The 17709-nt window shown below is 41.4% G+C and overlaps 1 protein-coding gene across 2 annotated transcripts in view; it reads right to left on the bottom strand.

The window, feature by feature from the left end:
- rps6ka5 (ribosomal protein S6 kinase, polypeptide 5) overlaps positions 1–17709 on the bottom strand; it is a 165272-nt gene that overhangs the window by 28607 nt on the left and 118956 nt on the right. For both annotated transcript variants that reach the window (XM_080202198.1, XM_080202199.1), the window contains 7 exons: positions 15595–15678; positions 13439–13542; positions 12424–12574; positions 10087–10248; positions 3010–3135; positions 2644–2777; positions 761–854 (listed from right to left, as the gene is read on the bottom strand). In XM_080202198.1, the coding sequence (XP_080058324.1) occupies positions 761–854; positions 2644–2777; positions 3010–3135; positions 10087–10248; positions 12424–12574; positions 13439–13542; positions 15595–15678 (855 nt within the window). The remainder of the gene's footprint in view (positions 1–760; positions 855–2643; positions 2778–3009; positions 3136–10086; positions 10249–12423; positions 12575–13438; positions 13543–15594; positions 15679–17709) is intronic.

The raw sequence follows: 17709 nt of genomic DNA, 5'->3' as shown, positions 1-17709 counted from the left end.
ACCAAGATTCCTTCAGCAGCATCTTTCAAATCCATGGCCACTACCATCAAGAGCATTAGACACTTCAAAACACTACCATCTGGAGGCCCTGCTCCAAGTCACTCACCAGCCTGACTTGGAAATATATTGCTGTCCCTTTACTGTCACTGGGTCAAAATCATGGAACTGCCTCTTTAGTAGTACTGTGAATGTATCTATACCTTGGGGACTGCAGCAGTTCAAGAAGGCAGCTTGCCACCACTTTCTGAAAGGTAACTAGGGGTGGGCAATAATTGCTGGCCTAGCCAGTGATGCCCACATCATGTAGATGGCTAAAAGGAATTAGTCCCACAGACGATGATAACATAAATAGTCTGATGGTCAATTTTGTTTAGTATTGGTAGAGGAATAAATGACACTGGAAGACATTAACTGTTTCTCCAAATCTTCTATAACCATCTAATAAAGCAGACCACACATGGGTTTAATGTCACATCTATAGGATTAAACCCTGAAAATTCGACATGTTCTCAGAAGCTAGAAATGACTTCCACAGCCTCTGAAAAGTCTGGAGAAATCCATACTGTTGCCTCAATATAGCATTGCTGGCACTCGTGGTTCTAGAGCCAGTCACCCTCTCTCACCCTTTTACCACCAGGTGACACCCAACAAGTTAGCAGGATGAGGATATACTACAGTTGCTACTAGAAGGTCTAGGTGCATTTAGGAAAGTATCTTTTAATGCCTGATTGCCAAGCCTCACAGTATTTCTGCAGTATACCTGGTCATGATGAATATCATGCAGCTTTACAATGTTAGGGTGTCCTTCGCACAGCTTCAGAGCTGCAATTTCTCTTTGAGTGTTTGCTTCCATTCTGTAAAAACGTAACGAAAAAGTATTATTTGTTGAACAAACTGGAAAACAGAGGGATCAAACAGAGACACATAGCTCCGGACTAGAAATATTATTTTTAAATTGTTTAATATTGAAACCAAGGTGGAATTCCCATCAATTTGTACATACCACAGTGTAAATATCTGTTCTAACCTGTCTTTCTGCCCACATCTTGACCCTGCCACTTCTTCTAGCCCCTCTCCACTCCTTCTCAGCCCTATTCAGTTTCAGTGGTTCCACTGATAATTATGCTTTTTTTGTCATGCCCACTGTTCCCTGATAAGAGAAATAAAAGCACTGACGGGAATACATGATTACAATGTCACCTACAATTTATGGTTCATTTTCAGATCTGTAGACACAACATTCAACTAGCGGTGCTGAAAGTAATCACTGTTAATGAATTGAACTGCATACAACCGGCTGTAACATCTGCTTTATTAACTTGTTCTGGCACCTGTGCTGAGTGTGATTATACGTGGGGCTGGAGTTTGATGAGAAGTGTTTTAAGGCTTGCTGATGGCAATGGTGTTATAACGTAACAGAGGAAGGAAATAAATTTAGTGGATTTTATTGGTAATTCTTATAAATGAGTTAAGTGATAAAGTGATGTCTCAGACTTTTCTGGAGATAGGTTATTTTAGCATTTGGAAAGGGTCGTCCTCACTACAATAGCCCGATACACTCCTCAGTCCTTCCCAAGAGCCCCAAACCAGCCTCAATTGACTCTGTCTGCACTTCCTGCTGTCTTGCAAAGGTAGCCAGCATAATTAAGGACCGCACGCACCGCAGACATTCTCTCTTCCACCTTCTTCCATTGGGAAAAAGATACAAAACTTGGAGGTCACGTATCAAGCGACTCAAGAACAACTTCTTCCTTGCTGCTGTCAGACTTTTGAATGGACATACCTTGCATTAAGTTGATCTTTCTCTATACCCTAGTTGTGACTGTAACTCTACATTCTGCATTCTCTCGTTTCCTTCTATATGAACGATATGTTTTGTTTGTATAGTGCACAAGAAACAATATTTTTCACTGTATACTAATACATGTGACAATAATAAATCAAATCAAATCAAATCATTTCCCCTTCCCATGGCACTCTCCAGTGAAAGCACAGGTAGTTCAAAACTAGCCTTTTTAACTCTCCGCCTTCTCATGTTCAATGCCCCAAATACTCAGTTCAGGTGAAATAACAATTTATTTGTATCTCTTTCAATTTAAAATATTGTATTTGCTGCTCATGATGTGGTCTCCTCTACAGTGGGAAGACCAAACTCAGATTAGGTGACCCTTTAGCAGAAAACCTCCATTCAACCTGTAAGCGGATCCTAAGCTTCAGGTCACCTATCACTTTCATTGTCCACCCACAATCAGTCTTACCTCTCTGTCCTCAGCCTTTTGCACTGTTCCAGTGAAAATTAACATAAACCCAATAAGGGACAGTATCTCATCTTTCAATTAGGCATTTTACACCATTCCAGCATCTTCAAGGAGTGAAACTAACTCCAAGATTAATCTCTGCTCCATTATATTTTTCTTCCTGTGTTTGTACTTTGACGGTAGCTATAGGTGATGATTCTACCATTTCCATTACATTGGATATGAAACTCTTTTAAAAGGTCCAGTTCCTAGTAAAAGATTAATCCCTCTTAGGCAGCAATGGATATTCAGCCATCAACAGACCTTCCTCGTACAGGGCGGCAGCTAAGGATTAGTGGAAATTTTACATTGTTTTAAAAAATTAAGCATCATGGTTTGGCATTACCTTTTGCTGACAATTTTCACGGCAAACTCCTGCCCAGTTTTCTTATTTCGACACCTCCTACAGATAGAGAAACTTCCTTCTCCAAGTGGACTGTCTTTTAGATCCAGATCATAGTGCTGATAAAATGGGGAATCCTATTTGGGGGAGGAGGGGAGATGGAACTCAAACATTGTGTTAACTTAAATATCTAAATATGGACACCTTTTTAATAAATACATGATAAATTGGAGGTGTGAAATGTATAACCATATTTGTATAACTAAAAGTTTAAAAAAATAAACTGACAATTGTGATACCTAAGTGCAGTTCATTTAAAATGGCTACATGATAAATAAACTCATAACAAATACTTGACATGATAAATACCTTCATCATAGCACTGCGTGCAATGGCAGTACTGCCTGGACGATCCACTCCCATATGAAGCTGAATGGGATCAGTCATCACAGCGTTACGTTTGAAGAGAATGGAGGGAGCAATGAAAGAGTAGCCCTAATAAGAAAATGATCTGAATGTTAATCATATTAACTATAGAAGTATATAGCACATAAGGAGGCCATTTGGGCCATCATATTTGTGCCAGCACTTTACTAGAGTAATAAAATCTTAGCCCACTCCCTGCTCTTTCTCTATGGTCTTGCAACTCACTGGCATCAAGTGTTATCCACTTTTCTTGTAAGATGCAATGATCTCTGCTCAACTATTTCCTCCAGCAAAGCACTCCATGCTCTACCAAGCCTCAGAACAAAAACATCATCCTCATATCTCTTCTCACTCTCATAGTGACTATTTTAAATTGATGGTACTTCATCAGTAACTTGACTAACCAGAGATAATAGTTCTCTGAATTCAGCTCCTTAGAAGATTTCATCATTTTGTAAAATCTAACACCAGCAGCACAAGGACAGAAATGGTGCAAGAAGGTCAACTAGATTTTATGGGAGGGGAGACTGAGCTCAGCAGGGAATTGGCCAGGGGACCAGAAAAATGAACATATGAGCATCAGCACTCTCACTGTAGACTAGCTGACTCTGAATATACGTGAAATAGACAGCTGCGCAGACAAAGGTGGATGCTTCATTCTACCTATCAACAGGACATAGCTGAATGTCCTTGACAACAGCACTGAAACTGTAATAAACACACGATTAAGCAACCATTGTCTGAATGGAAGTTCCATCCATCTACCACTAAAGATTATGACATTACTGATGGGATGCAATTAAATGCCTATTGTTTTGGGTCTACCTCTTTGTATCATATGTAAATAATTTACTGATGTGTGTGACTAGAAACAATTATTTTTACTAGCAATTATAAGAAATGCCCTATAAAAAAGGCTAACTGTACACAAGTGAGCAGAGCAGACTGAAGAAGCTTTAGGAATTCTCCAGTTCTCTTATTGATAAGAAGGCAATAAAGGATCGATCATTTGAGAATGCAGTGTCTGAAAATCTTTCGAGCGCTGACAGTATGGGCAATAAATGTGTGCTTGTAACTGTCAGCAGCATCCCAAGGATAAAGCTGAAAGGCCTTATTAAGTCTTTTTTTCACCTTTTCTTCTTAAGAACGTAAGAAATAGGAGCAGGAGTAGGCCATCTAGCCCTTCGAGCCTGCCCCACCATTCAATAAGATCATGGCTGATCTGAAGTGGATCAGTTCCACTTTCCCGCTTTCTCCCCATAACCCTTAATTCCCTTGTCTATCAAAAACCTATCTACCCGTGACTTAAATATATTTAGCAAGGTAGCCTCCACCACTTCAACGGGCAGAGAGCTCCAGAGATTCACCACCCTTTGGGTGAAGAAGTTCCTCCTCAACTCCGATCTAAACTGCCCCCCCTGTTATCTTGAGGCTATGCCCTCTAGTCCTGCTATCCTTTCTAAGCAGGAAGAATCTCTCCACCTCTACCCTATCCATCCCTTTCATTATCTTATACGTCTCTATAAGATCCCCCTCATCCTTCTAAACTCCAACGAGTACAGACCCAGTCTATTTAGTCTCTCTTCATAATCCAACCCCCTCATCTCCGGTATCAGCCGAGTGGAGCCTTCAATGGAAACAGTCCCAGTCTTTCCTCATAACTGCAGTTTCTCATTTATGGTATAATCTTGGGAAATCTAAAGCGTTGGCCAAAACTAGTGACTATGTTCCAACTTTTGTCTTAATAGAAACTTGTATGAATTTACTGGCCTGAAACTCCCAACATCAGGAGCGGCAAATGACTTAAGTCACTGATGTGCCTCAGGATCCTGATGAATTCCTGATGTGCACACATGTGGTACTTATGTGTGAAGTTTATACTTCTGACTGCCGGTTTTACGTTGCCTGAAGTGATGAGGTGAAATGGCCATATTCACAGAGACTGGGGTGGTTTACCTGTAGTGATCCAAATGCCTGCCCAGCAGCACTGCTGGGTAAATGAGTGGAATGTCAAAGCGTTCCAGCACCATGGCAACCAGGGCATAGTTCAGCAACCCTCCCAACGACATTGCTCAGCAACGTCCACTCCTCCCTTACACACACACACACCACAGCTCAAAAAATCCAACACAATGACTGTAAGCAAAATTACTGCTTGAATAAAATGGCAACAGTAAACTCTCCACTCCCATCTCCAGCTAAATTGAAATGTGATGCAAGGTACAGCTGGCATTTTATACGACATACAATGGCAAAACTATGAGACTGCAACAGATTTAATTAAGAAACCTGAACCAATAAAGATAGCCATATTTTTAACACAGCAGGGGTGGATTGCTAAGAAGTGAATACCACTCTAAATCTAATAGATCAGCAAAGCAGAAAAAAAACAACAGATTTTGAAAGCATTAAACACATATTTTGAACTCCAAGTGAATGTTACATACGAACAATATGTATTCAACATTAGAGTTCAGGGTGAAAACGAGACCATTGAACAGTGTGTCAGTAGTAACACAACTCGCAAAATAATGTGAATTTAGACAGGTAAAACATGATCTGTTTAAAGATAGATTAGTTTGAAGCATAAGTGACCCTCAGCGAAAGCCAGGCAACTGAAAGATTAAATATTGACACTAAAGAAAGTGACAGTTGCATGTCAGAATGAGAACTTGTCAATTTTCAGCTAAGGCACATGTATGGTAGAGTAGACCAGGAGGTACATTATGCTGAGAGACATTCCAGGTCAAAAGTGTAGAGCAAGTGCAGATGAAGGACAGGATACAAATACTGCAGAGGGCAGCATACAAAGGAAAAGGATTGTCCAGCATAGGGAAAGTGGTGTTTTAACTGCAAGAAGCAGAATCAACTTGCACACAAAGTGTTTGGCTAGAAAGAAGCAAAACAAGTCTATGCAGATGGCCACAGGAGCGAGATCAGCAGACTACTCTAATGAAGAATGATACACGATACAACAGGTTGGTTCATTCACATCTACAGGGGCAAAATGTTTGTTACAATAATGACTACAAAATGAAAGTATAAAGTCAACAAAAAGGTTCAACTGGACATAGGTGTGTCACACAACAGAACTGAACTGGAAGATTTGAAGTTAAAGATTCAAGCTGAGTTTAGATCTGTGCAAACACATGATAAACTGAAGCCATGGGATAAAAACAAATTACTGCGGATGCTGGAATCTGAAACCAAAAGAGTTAGAAAATCTCAACAGTTCTGGCAGCATCTGTAAAAAGAGAAAACAGCTGACACTTCAAGTCCAGGTGATCCTTTGTCAAAGCCCTGAATTAATTATTCACCCGGGGTTTTCCTGCCACTTTCTGTAATTTTTTGATTACATGTACTTGCCATCATATCCAGATACCAAATTTAAAAAGCACCCAAGTCTCACAAAGTCAAACACTGATGAAGACTGCTGTCCTTATACATGAACCAACCCCCACTGACACATATCACCAACATCCCCGACACAGCTCAGTAACTTCCCATGCAACACTGCTCTGCAACCCACCCCCACCACATACATTAGCATCCGTGCCCCCCACAGATCTTAGTAACCCACCCTCGTGACACAGCTCAGCAACACACCCCCATGACACAGCTCAGCAACCGCACCCCCCCCCCCCCCCACCCCCCCATTGGACACAGCAACCTCCCATACAACAAAGTTCTGCAACCCCCCCCACCATACAGATGAGCACCCAGGCTTCCAACAGACCTTAGCAACCAACCACCACAATACAGCTCAGCAACTCAACCCATCCGCATGACAAAGCTCAGCAACTCATCGCCGCTGAACAGCTCAGCAATCCGCTTCCCCCGTCCTCAGCTCAGCAACCCCCAACACGTCTTCTTCAGTTCATGATGAAAAAGGGGGCATGGCTCCACTGTAGTTAGACTTTGTCTCGGTCTCCTAACTCTACTCATTGCTGGATTCAACTGGAGCTGAGGCTGAAAGGTCCTATCACTCCAGCATAGAACTGAAAGTGGGCAGTTTAATTTGAGGCCACTGGAAGATCTGGGCCATTATCTTTTTGCTCTCATACTTTGTGGCCAGATTTACGGAACTCGTTCTTATTCAGTGGTTTTATCTGTTGAAAAATAACATAATTAAAGCTCTGCATTTCTCTCACCCTCTATATTCATCAGCAGGTTTCCTTTGAGTTTACCTTCCTCTTCATTGTTTTTCTTCCTAAAGTGCAGCTCATTTTATTAGTCAATTTCTGCTGAAGTCTTTCACAGTCCCTTCTCACTGTTTTACAAACTTCTGACTTTTGTGTCATTAGCAAGTTCAATATTGTTCTGCCTGTACATATTATATATGTCTATTGTTACTTATAAAGATGTGGGTCATGGTGGAGTTTTTCCTTCTGTGTTACTAAAACACAGGAATGCACTGAAAGCAGCTGAAGCATCAATTTGACAACTAAAAACATTTGTACCAATAAAGTGTAGTATAAGAGTCTAGCACATAAAGAGTTAATGTGGGACTGAGTCCAGTTCCGCCCACACAATGATGTAAGAGAGCACATGACATGCACCCAGGGTCATGGACAGAGCCCTGTATACCAGCAAGCATGGATACAGCTCCTAGTTTGTACTCTTTACTCTACATTTGTAAATAGTTCTAAATGTTAATAAAGACTTATGTTTAGCCTATGGACAGTTACAAAGGTTTTTTCAGAGCTACAGAGTTGTAACCAACACCCTAAACATAAAGTATCCATTAATCAAAAACCGTCCACAAAAGAGACGGCAGCAGACTATCAATTGTTGACTAAATACAAACGAAACCATCTCTCATTTTGGTGAGACAACGTGATAGAAGTAGGCTGTACTGCATGATTCATGACTTTTCAAATGACAGTTCGCATAATCTTGTTCCAGAAAAAGTCAAGCATTTTTGCTCATCCACTCCAAAAACTCTGTGTTTCCAGCATTCGTGCATCACCAGCTGAAGCTCCCCCACATTTGAGTGAATTGGCATAAACTTGCTATGTAATTATCACACTGGCAGTTGTACACCCACTAACAAGGTCAAGACCCCAAAGGTGTTTTTCGTTTAAACCTATTTTCTGGGTGTAAACATGTCAGACCAGAATTTACCGCGGCTGTTCAGAAGAACCATATTGTCAACAGTGTTAAATATTGTCATTTTACCCCTTGTAGCCTTTATCACTTTCAAGATGTCACTTGGAAAAGCAGTAAAATAGTAACTTTTATCTAGGTATCATTCTTATTTTTCTTAAACCTCTGCCTTTACATTTAAATAATTCTATTAGATATTTTTATAATCTCTCGAGATTTATCATTTGCTAACAATAATTATTGTTACTGGGAATTTATGAAACCACAAGGCAGCACTCCTGATAATTTCATGGCATCTTCCTATTAGTTGTGGTAACTCAGGCAGCAGCACAATTATAGATTCTGTTCTTCAAGCTAGGCTTGTAGAGGGCATTTTGAAACAAGGGAATCCTTGCCCATGGCTAGGACGATCCAGTCCTGTTGCTGTGAATGGAGATTTGGCTGAGCGCCAAATTCTCCATTCTCATTGGCAGCAGTGGCAAGCATGCAAGACCGGAGAATTCAGGCCTAGAATTATAGTCATGATGGGAGGTCGAATTGGGATTTCACATGAAAAGCAAACCACAGAACATTGAAGGGTGTGGGGAGAGAAGGGAAAAGGAGACAGTAGACGTGAAGAAGATAAGGTGAAGAAAGAAGGAGGAGAGAAAGAGGAAGGGAGAGAGAGGGAGGGAGAGTGAGAGAGAGGAGGCTGAAAGGGAAACGGAGAGGGAAGAAAGCAGCAGGAAAGTAAGTAAAGGAGGGAAGGGGAAAGATTATGAAAAAGGGCAGAACAAAGAAAGGGGAAAAAGAAGGCGGGAAAGGAGAGGCAAGTACTGGAGTTGGGAGGCAAGTGCAGACAGAGAGGAAGTTGCAGGAGAGAGAAGAAAGTGCGGCAGGGAGAAGAAAGTGCGGCAGGGAGAAGAAAGTGCGGCACGGAGAAGAAAGTGCGGCACGGAGAAGGAGGTGAGGCACGGAGAAGGAGGTGAGGCGGAGAGAAGGAGGTGAGGCGGAGAGAAGGAGGTGAGGCGGAGAGAAGGAGGTGAGGCGGAGAGAAGGAAGTGCGGCGGAGAGAAGGAAGTGCGGCGGAGAGAAGGAAGTGCGGCGGAGAGAAGGAAGTGCGGCGGAGAGAAGAAAATGTTTGAGAAAGGAAATTGCAGGGAAGAAGTGTGGGGTGCGGGAGAGAGAGGAAAAATGAGGAGAGGACCAAGTGGGAAAGGAAAAGGGAGAGAAAGGAAAAAGAGGGAAAGGAAAGTGGAAGAGTGAAGAAAGTGGAAGAGTGAAGAAAGTGGAAGAGGAGGTGTGGAGAGAGAGGGAAATCAGAGGACGGGAAAGTGTGAGTGGAGAGAAGAGTAAAAAGGAGAGGGGTAGGGGCAAAAGGGGCAAGGAGGGAAGAAGTATGGGAGAGGGTGACTCAGGGAAGAGGGAGTGAAGGGTAGGGAAGAAAGGAAATACAGAGGAGAGAGAAAGGAAAGAAAGTAAGAAAAGGAAAAGGGAAAAAAGCTGTGAAGGTATTAGAAGAGAAGGGGATGAAGAGCACAGCTTTTTATCAACATGACATGACCTGGAATGTATGGGAGCAAGAAGAGAATTATCTTAATTTGCAATGGCCATTACCAAGCTAGTTTATAATAAGCAAATTGCATTCTGTTATGTATTGCTCACATGTTTACCTAGATTTTCCCTCATTAATTCAAGACTACAGCTGATCATTTGGCTATTAAAGATGTTCATTCCATCTGTAGCACCTGAAAGACTGATTGTTCATTTAGCAGCCCTCATGGATTATTTCGTCAATAAAGGAGAACAAAAAAATGGTTTGAAAACAATGTTCAATTTTTTTAACTCCTTGAAAAATGGTTTCGAAGGAGATGTAACAAATATTCTGCAAAGAATCTGATTTAAAAGGTTTGACACTGTTCCAATGGTGCTCACCTGAAAGATTCGATCAGAGTTCTGAGGCAGCGCTGCCGGTGAGTATGTAGGATCCATTTCCGTGAACTCCTCAGCAAAGTTGCTAACATCCAACTCATCCCTGATAACTGGTTTAAATGGAGCTTCGATGTTTTTGGCAGATAACTCATCCCAGTTTATTTTCTGCCAAAATTAAAAACATATTGGAATAGGTTACAATAGCGGTTTTAACACAGGCAGGGATTTTCTGGCCTTTCTCACTGCAGGATCTTCCAGTCTCACTGGTGGTAGAGGTTATGAACAACAAGAAACTCAATTGGCAGCAGCGGGACTGAAAGATCCCTCATCCTGCTGCAACTGGGATTAAACTGAAAGCAGGAGAGGCCCCTGTCCAGTGGCCAGCCTGGCAGGTTACCCAGTGCAGGCTGGTGCTAGGCAGGATGAAGCAATTCATAGAATAGAATTCCTATAGTGCAGAAGGAGACCATTTGGCCCATCGAGCTTGCACCGACAACACCAAAGCCCTATCCCCACAACTCCACATACTTATCCTGCTAATCCCCCTGACACGAATTGTCAATTTAGTATAGCCAATCCTAACCCGCACATTATTGGACTGTGGGAAGAAACCCACGCAGGCACAAGGACAGCGTGCAAAGTCACACAGACAGTCACCCAAGGCCAGAATTGAATCCGGGTCCCTGATGCCGTGAGGCAGTAGTGCTAACCACTGTGCCATCATGCTGTCCTAAATTCCTCCTTAACTGGCTCCCTGGATCCATTGGAGAAAACCCTCGGGTTCCCCTTATCCCTGGGCCACTTCAAATCCAGATCCCACCCCACTCCTGACTCCCAAACAAATACGAAGTTCTGACCCATCACTGAACCTCTCCTCAAGTCCCGAATGCTTTGACAGGCAGTTCTCTGAAGTGAGACTTATCTCAAAATCCTGCCGTCAGCCTTTAAATGGCTGTGGGGCAGCCATTGCTTCCCTGACCTTTTAGCCAGGTGGGGGTGGGTGGGCACAATGGCACCTCAGATCATTCATCCCCAAGTGGATGAAAAAGAGAACACCAGTCTAAGGAGAGTGGGTGGTGTTCTCCCAATATTCAAGTCAACATTTAGTCCCCAAATCAACACATAAACAATTATCAATTACCTCATTGCTGTTTGAGGGACCTTGCTATGTGCATAATGGTTGCCACATTTGCCTACAAACCAATGGTAACTGTATTTCAAAAACTAACTCATTGGCTGTGAAGCACATTCAGACATCCTAAGGGCATCAAAGACACAAAATAAATGCAAGTTTTTACTTTATCTTTGCAGACTAATAACTGCTGCAACACCGCAGAACATCCAATTCTGCTATGCAGTCATAACATCAGTATAGAAATTATAAGTAGGTAAACACGAGTTCTAATTCATGGATTCAGGAAGTATTAAATGTATTTAAGTTAAAAATATCAATGATCAACAAATACATCATCAATTTGATAAAATAAAGCAGTGTAAGTCAGATTTAGTTGCCAACAGCTGTTGAGAGTTTGTTATCTTTCAAATACAGTAACTTCCTGGTGTAGGAAGCAATGTCCAAATGTACAGTGCTGAGTTCCTTATCAACACCTTTAAATTTAACTTGAAAAGGTAGCAGTGCTTGCTCTAGTGAACCAAGGAGACTCAAATGTAATATCTGGCCAACTTGGCAGGGAGCTGCCGTCGCTGGGATCCAAGCAGTCTGAACCTATTGCTTGAAGGCAGGGGACTGAGGTCCCTGGGAGCAGAATGGAGGAAATCCTTCAAAGCCATATTGGCTCAATGATTGAGGGAACGTCACCCTCCCAATCCATTCTGCGACAATGGCAAATTCTTAGTCTTAGATAAAAATGCCACTACATTGCGCAGGTTAGGTTGATTGGCCATGCTAAGAAATTGCCCCTTAGTGCCTATGGATGCGTAGGTTAGAGGGATTAGTGGGTATAATATGTAGGGATATGGGGCTAGGGCCTGGGTGGGATTGTGTTCGGTGCAGACTCGATGGACTGAAGGGCCTCTTTCTGCACTGTAGGGTTCTATGATTCTATGATTTAGGACCTCTTCACGCAAGTGGCACTCTGAAGAAGATATCTGGGTCAGACGTATGTCCTGAAATGGAATAACTAAACTTGGGGCAGGATTCTCTGGCCACACGCACCACAAGACCAGATATTCCTGCCCGAGCTCAACAGACCTTTGAATGATCTGCCGATTTTTGGCCCTAGCTTTTATCTGGTCTAATCTATAACATATAAACATGATTTCACTGACAGCTATCAAAAAGACCACAATTCAGTATTAACAACATTCTACATTCCTCACCTGGAAGAAGGGGTGAGACTTAATTTCATCAGCACCTCCTGGACCAGAACCCAATCTTTTCTTAGGATCTTTAACCAGGAGCTGCTTCATCACATCTCTGGCCAAAGGACCAATTTCTGGAGGATATGGAGGATCACTTTTCAGAATTCTCCTGAAGGGGGAAGAAAAGTTGTTCAATTGTTAAACTTTGACAGGGGTCTATTTCATTCAATAAGCTTAAATGTACCTAGTGGGTAGCCACCTCAGTGCCATTGATTTATATAAATGACATGGATTCAAATACTCAATACAGTGATGAAATCCTCAAAGAATACTAATCAGATTGGGGAAATGGGGGAGGCATCCCAGAAATTACAAAATGAGCTGGAAAAACTGGCATTGCATACAAAGCAATGAATGGTAGATGAAGTTTAAGACAGACACACTTAGGAAGGAGAAGTAGATGACATATATACCAAAAACTGAGTTTAAATAACCAAAAATAAAGTTGAAAAAAATTGGAGTTCTTGAGAAACTGGAGTTTTGCAACCTAAATAAGAGGTTTCTGACTTGTGATCTGAATGGTAAAGAACATTTTTTGACACTTGAAGAAAAAGTAAACATGATCAGTACTTTGAATGAAATTCTGGAGTAGTAAAGGAGGCACAAAATTAAAACTGTTCAATGGTAATTTGATGACTGATATCAGGAAATTCCTCTTCATACAAAGACTGACCAACACAGGATTTCCAGATAGGAATAGTAGAAATGACAATCATGGAATCATATAGGGAATTATTGGATGCTTCAATAGGATAACTCTAGAATTACATTCATCTTAACAGCACAGGCACTGGCACAGGCCATTTGGTGCAACTGTTCTATGCCATTGATCATGGTCTATACAGGCCTGCTCGTACTCTATTTCATCTAACCCTGTCTTTTTGAATGGAGGAACTAGGGTAGACCAAATGGCCTTTTTAGCCTGTAATTATCTGGTGATAATTCATCTAGCAACAATAGTCACACCCCTTACTTTGAAATTTCAGTTTGTGAATTCCTTTCTCCATCAACAGTAAATGGTGATGCTCCCGTTTTCAGTTCATACATCAGGACTCCAAGGCTCCACCAATCTACAGCCTGAACAAAGAAGAGGGCTAGTGTTAAGTTACAAAAAGACTACATCGTACAGTCAGATCTGCTACTGCATTCGTTTGTATGTTGTTAAGAGAAAAAAACAAAATTATACAGATAGAGAAAATTCTTGGCTGTAGCCTTTAATTTGATTCTTTGTTGAACAATAAAAATACTGTGCAGTGTTTACTAAAAGCTGCCTTACTTAATAAAGTTTATTTATTTATTAGTCACAAGTAAGACTTACATTAACAGTGCAATGAAGTTACTGTGAATTCCTCTAGTCGCCACACTCCGGTGCCTGTTCGGGTCAATGCACCTAACCAGCACATCTTTCAGACTGTGGGAGGAAACCAGAGCACCTGGAGGAAACCCACGCAGACACAGGAAGAATGTGCAAACTCCACTTAGACAGTGACTCAAGCCAGGAATCGAACCTGGGTCCCTGGTGATGTGAGGCAGCAGTGCAAACCACTGTGCTGCCCAATGATATTTGCATTACAGGTATGGCTCTAATGCACAAAATGCTACAGCACAGCTCCGATGTTAGAAACATAAAGCTGAAGGTCTCAACTCTGGAGAATTAAATTTATGTCAAGTTATTCATTCTAAAACTGTCTCCCTCAGGGTGGGAAAAGGGAAGAGGGGAGGCCAGTTTTCTCATGTTCACGAAGTCATTTGAAGAAGGAGGTGGTCCCCCCAAACTTCAATCACTGGGGGAAGAATAACATCAAAACATCTGTAAGTGAATTAATCTACTCCCACAATGAGAATGCTGATGGAGGAAGAGAAAACTCCTATGGATGTGGAGGCGACAAGAACAAAGCACATAAGGGGAAAGCTGCAAGAAGATAAAAGTTGCAGCAATTGGAATAATGCACAAAATCTAACAGGCTACTGGTAAATACAGATGTAAGTTCACTACTGAGCTAACTTTAGCGACTAAGTGAAAAATGAGTTGCGTATAGAACTGTCAATAATAACATGTAACCACTATTCGCCTGGAAACAATCCAGTTTACAGACTTGCATGTATACTCATGAATTCCTTGTCCACAAGTCGTAACTCTTGTAGTCAACATCTGAGTCATGTTTTTAAACAATTAACATTAGAACAGTTTATGTAAATGTCTATAATGGCAACTGCCGATGTAAACAATTGTCTGTCATGGTTTCTTAATGAACTAGTCAAACTGCTCAGTGATCTTTGAGAAGGTTTTGCCAGCTTGCATCAGTAAATTCCTGAACAGGCACCAAGGGATGTCTGCCTCCCTTGTGAGGATTTCTGAGTTTCTCAGTGCTTTTTTTCAACTAAGAGGCTTCCAAACAACCACAGGGGAGTATGTTCTCAAAGATTCCCTTCAGACAGATCTAATTGACAATATTAATAAACATTTCCATTATAAAGTGCTCATTTAGGCCAGACCTGTGATTAGCAGCAGCTGCAGTTCCTTTGTTTCTCTTTCTGATAGTCAACAATGATTGTTTATGGAATAGATTTCTTGTTCATTAATTGAAAAGTTAAACATTAAATTAAAAAATCTTCTCAACCAATTCTGGAGTTAATGCATTTTTTAATTAAAGACTGTGAAACTGTGTAATGAATGAACTTCTAAGCCTTTTTTATTGATTCACGGATGTAAACCTCATGCAATGTAAACCTCAAGGCCCGCATTTATTGCCCATTCCAAATTGTCTTTGAAATGTTGGTGGTGAGCCACGTTCCTGAACCTCTGCAGTTCAATGTCTCTGTGTCCACTGTAGGAAGGGAGTTCCAAGATTTTGATCTGGCGACAGTGCAGGTATAGTGATATACAGATTTTTGCAAATCAGGATGGTATGTGACTTGAGGGAAAACTGCAGGTAGTGACATTGCCATATATCTGCTACCTTGTCCTTCCAAGTGGTAGAGGTCACGAGGTTTACAATGCTATGGTTGTGAAGTGTGAAAACCGTTCTGAAGCACAGACATTACAGTGTATATTGACTATTTGCACCCACTACAGATTCCAGACAAATTACTTGTGAGACAGTGCAGACTTTGGCAATGATCAAATACCTTATCGTGTCCTGCATCTCCACCTTGAACAATTTCTGGTGCCATATACTCTATGGTTCCACAAAAGGAATATGCTCGTTCATTCTGGAGTTTAAAAAAAGCAAAAAATTAAAATCAGAACCACAGCACCTGTTTAAAATCAAAATACCATTTTAAAACATGATCAGAATATTTTTTCATTATAGAATATGCAGGAGAAGCAATTAGAGGATCTCGACCACAGCTCATAGCTGTAAAATTCTTCTTCCTCCTCGAATGCCAGATGAACAATTTGCTTTAAATCTTAAGCACTTCAACTATGGAGTACAAGATTTCTGGTGTGGAGAAATAGATTCCTATTCTTTTCCTGGATTTGTAACCATACATGCTTCATTCTTGGTTCATGAAATAAAGTTCAAGAAATTTTGTGGTTTTTCCACACTGGATGTTAATAAAACCAAGAAGCTTAATCTCACATCTACACAATTTGTGAAGTACAAAAGAATGACTACGTTGAGGATAACATAAAGCATTGAGCATTAACTTCATGTATGTGTCAGGGTTTAGCATCCACAATTTCAATGGGGCATATTTAATTTGTTCAGTTTCCTTCCTTCATCGCTGCAAACAGTAGTTCTTTCCCTGTCCCCATCGCACTGTAACACCTTCAAAACCTCCAGTTTGAACTCCCAGATCAAAGATTTCTCTGATTGTTTTCGAACTGCTGACACTGATACAGAGAAAGGTCCAATCCCTGGACTCATCTGTATCTAGGTGTGTCAGGGAATCTAGAAAAAGGAGTCACTGTTTAAAAATAAAGGTTTGCTCTTTTAAGTGAGCGAGGAAAAGAAACCTTTTCCCTCAGAGGGTTGTAAGTCTCTGGAACTCTCTTCCACAAATCAGAGAAGTTTTAGGGCAGAGCTAGATAGATTCTTGAGAAACAAGAGGATGAAAGATCAGCGAGTAGACAGGATTTGGCACAAAATTACAATCACATCAGTCATGATCTTATTGAATGGCAGAGTAGGCTCAAGGGGCTGAGTGATGTACTCCTGCTCCTAACTCAAATGTTTGTATGTTCCAATTCTTCAGTGATCACTAATTATGAAGGGACACCTACAATTATGATACATTAGCTTCAAGTTCACCAAGAAAAACACCACCCATGTTGACTGCAAGACTAGCAACTAATTTGACTCGCCTACGTTCATCAGTTCAAGACAACAGTTCCAATTACGGCGGCACCATGATGAAGAAATGAGCACTGGGAATTGCAGAACTTTCAGGTCAAATAATAAGTGTGAGGAACATGAATGCTGCCAATTTCCCCTCATAACCCCTTGTACCATAGTAATTTACACACCCACCCACAGAAACCCACACCACTCAGTTCCAGTCTCTAGTCACTGGAGGTAGAGACCAAATCCTGGTCTGAAGACCAAGCACTATCATTGATGGTCTTTGGGCAGTGACAGAGTGGCAACAAATTAAGGCCAGCTCATTGGAACTTAGGCAAGCTCACTGCAGGTGAAATCTCGAAATGGAAACCATAGAACCACAGAACACTACCGCACAGAAACAGGCCTTTGGCCCCTCTTGGCTGTGCCGAATCATTTTTCTACCTAATCCCATTGACCTGCACCTGGACCACATCCCTCCACACCCCTCTCATCCATGTACCTGTCCAAGCTTTTCTTAAATGTTAAAAGTGATCCCGCATTTACCACTTCATCTAGCAGCTCATTCCACACTCCCACCACTGTGTGTGAAGAAGCCCCCCCCCCCCAATATTCTGTTTAAATTTTTCCCCCTTCACCCTTAACCCATGTCCTCGAGTTTTTTTCTCAAGCTCCCAGATCAAAGATTTCTCTGATTGTTTTAGAACTGCTGACACTGAAACAGAGAAAAGTCCAATCCCTGGAGTCATCTGTATCTAGTTCATTCCAAGCTCTTGATGATGTGTGGCAAGCCCCTCCTTTTCTAGCTATCCATCCAGATAAAAAGAGAAATCTTAAACCTTATACTGCATTAAGCCATGCCTGTACAAGATTTATTAAAATAGAAGAATGCCACATTCCAAACCCATTTCATTGACTTGGGTAAAGGCTTTACAGACATACATAAACACAGCGATCA

Source organism: Carcharhinus amblyrhynchos, chromosome 14 (genome assembly GCF_965287045.1).
Source record: "Carcharhinus amblyrhynchos chromosome 14, sCarAmb.v2.hapA, whole genome shotgun sequence".
Lineage (NCBI taxonomy): Eukaryota > Metazoa > Chordata > Chondrichthyes > Carcharhiniformes > Carcharhinidae > Carcharhinus > Carcharhinus amblyrhynchos.
Note: the sequence above shows the minus strand (reverse complement) of the source record. Positions and strands in the feature narration are given on the sequence as shown.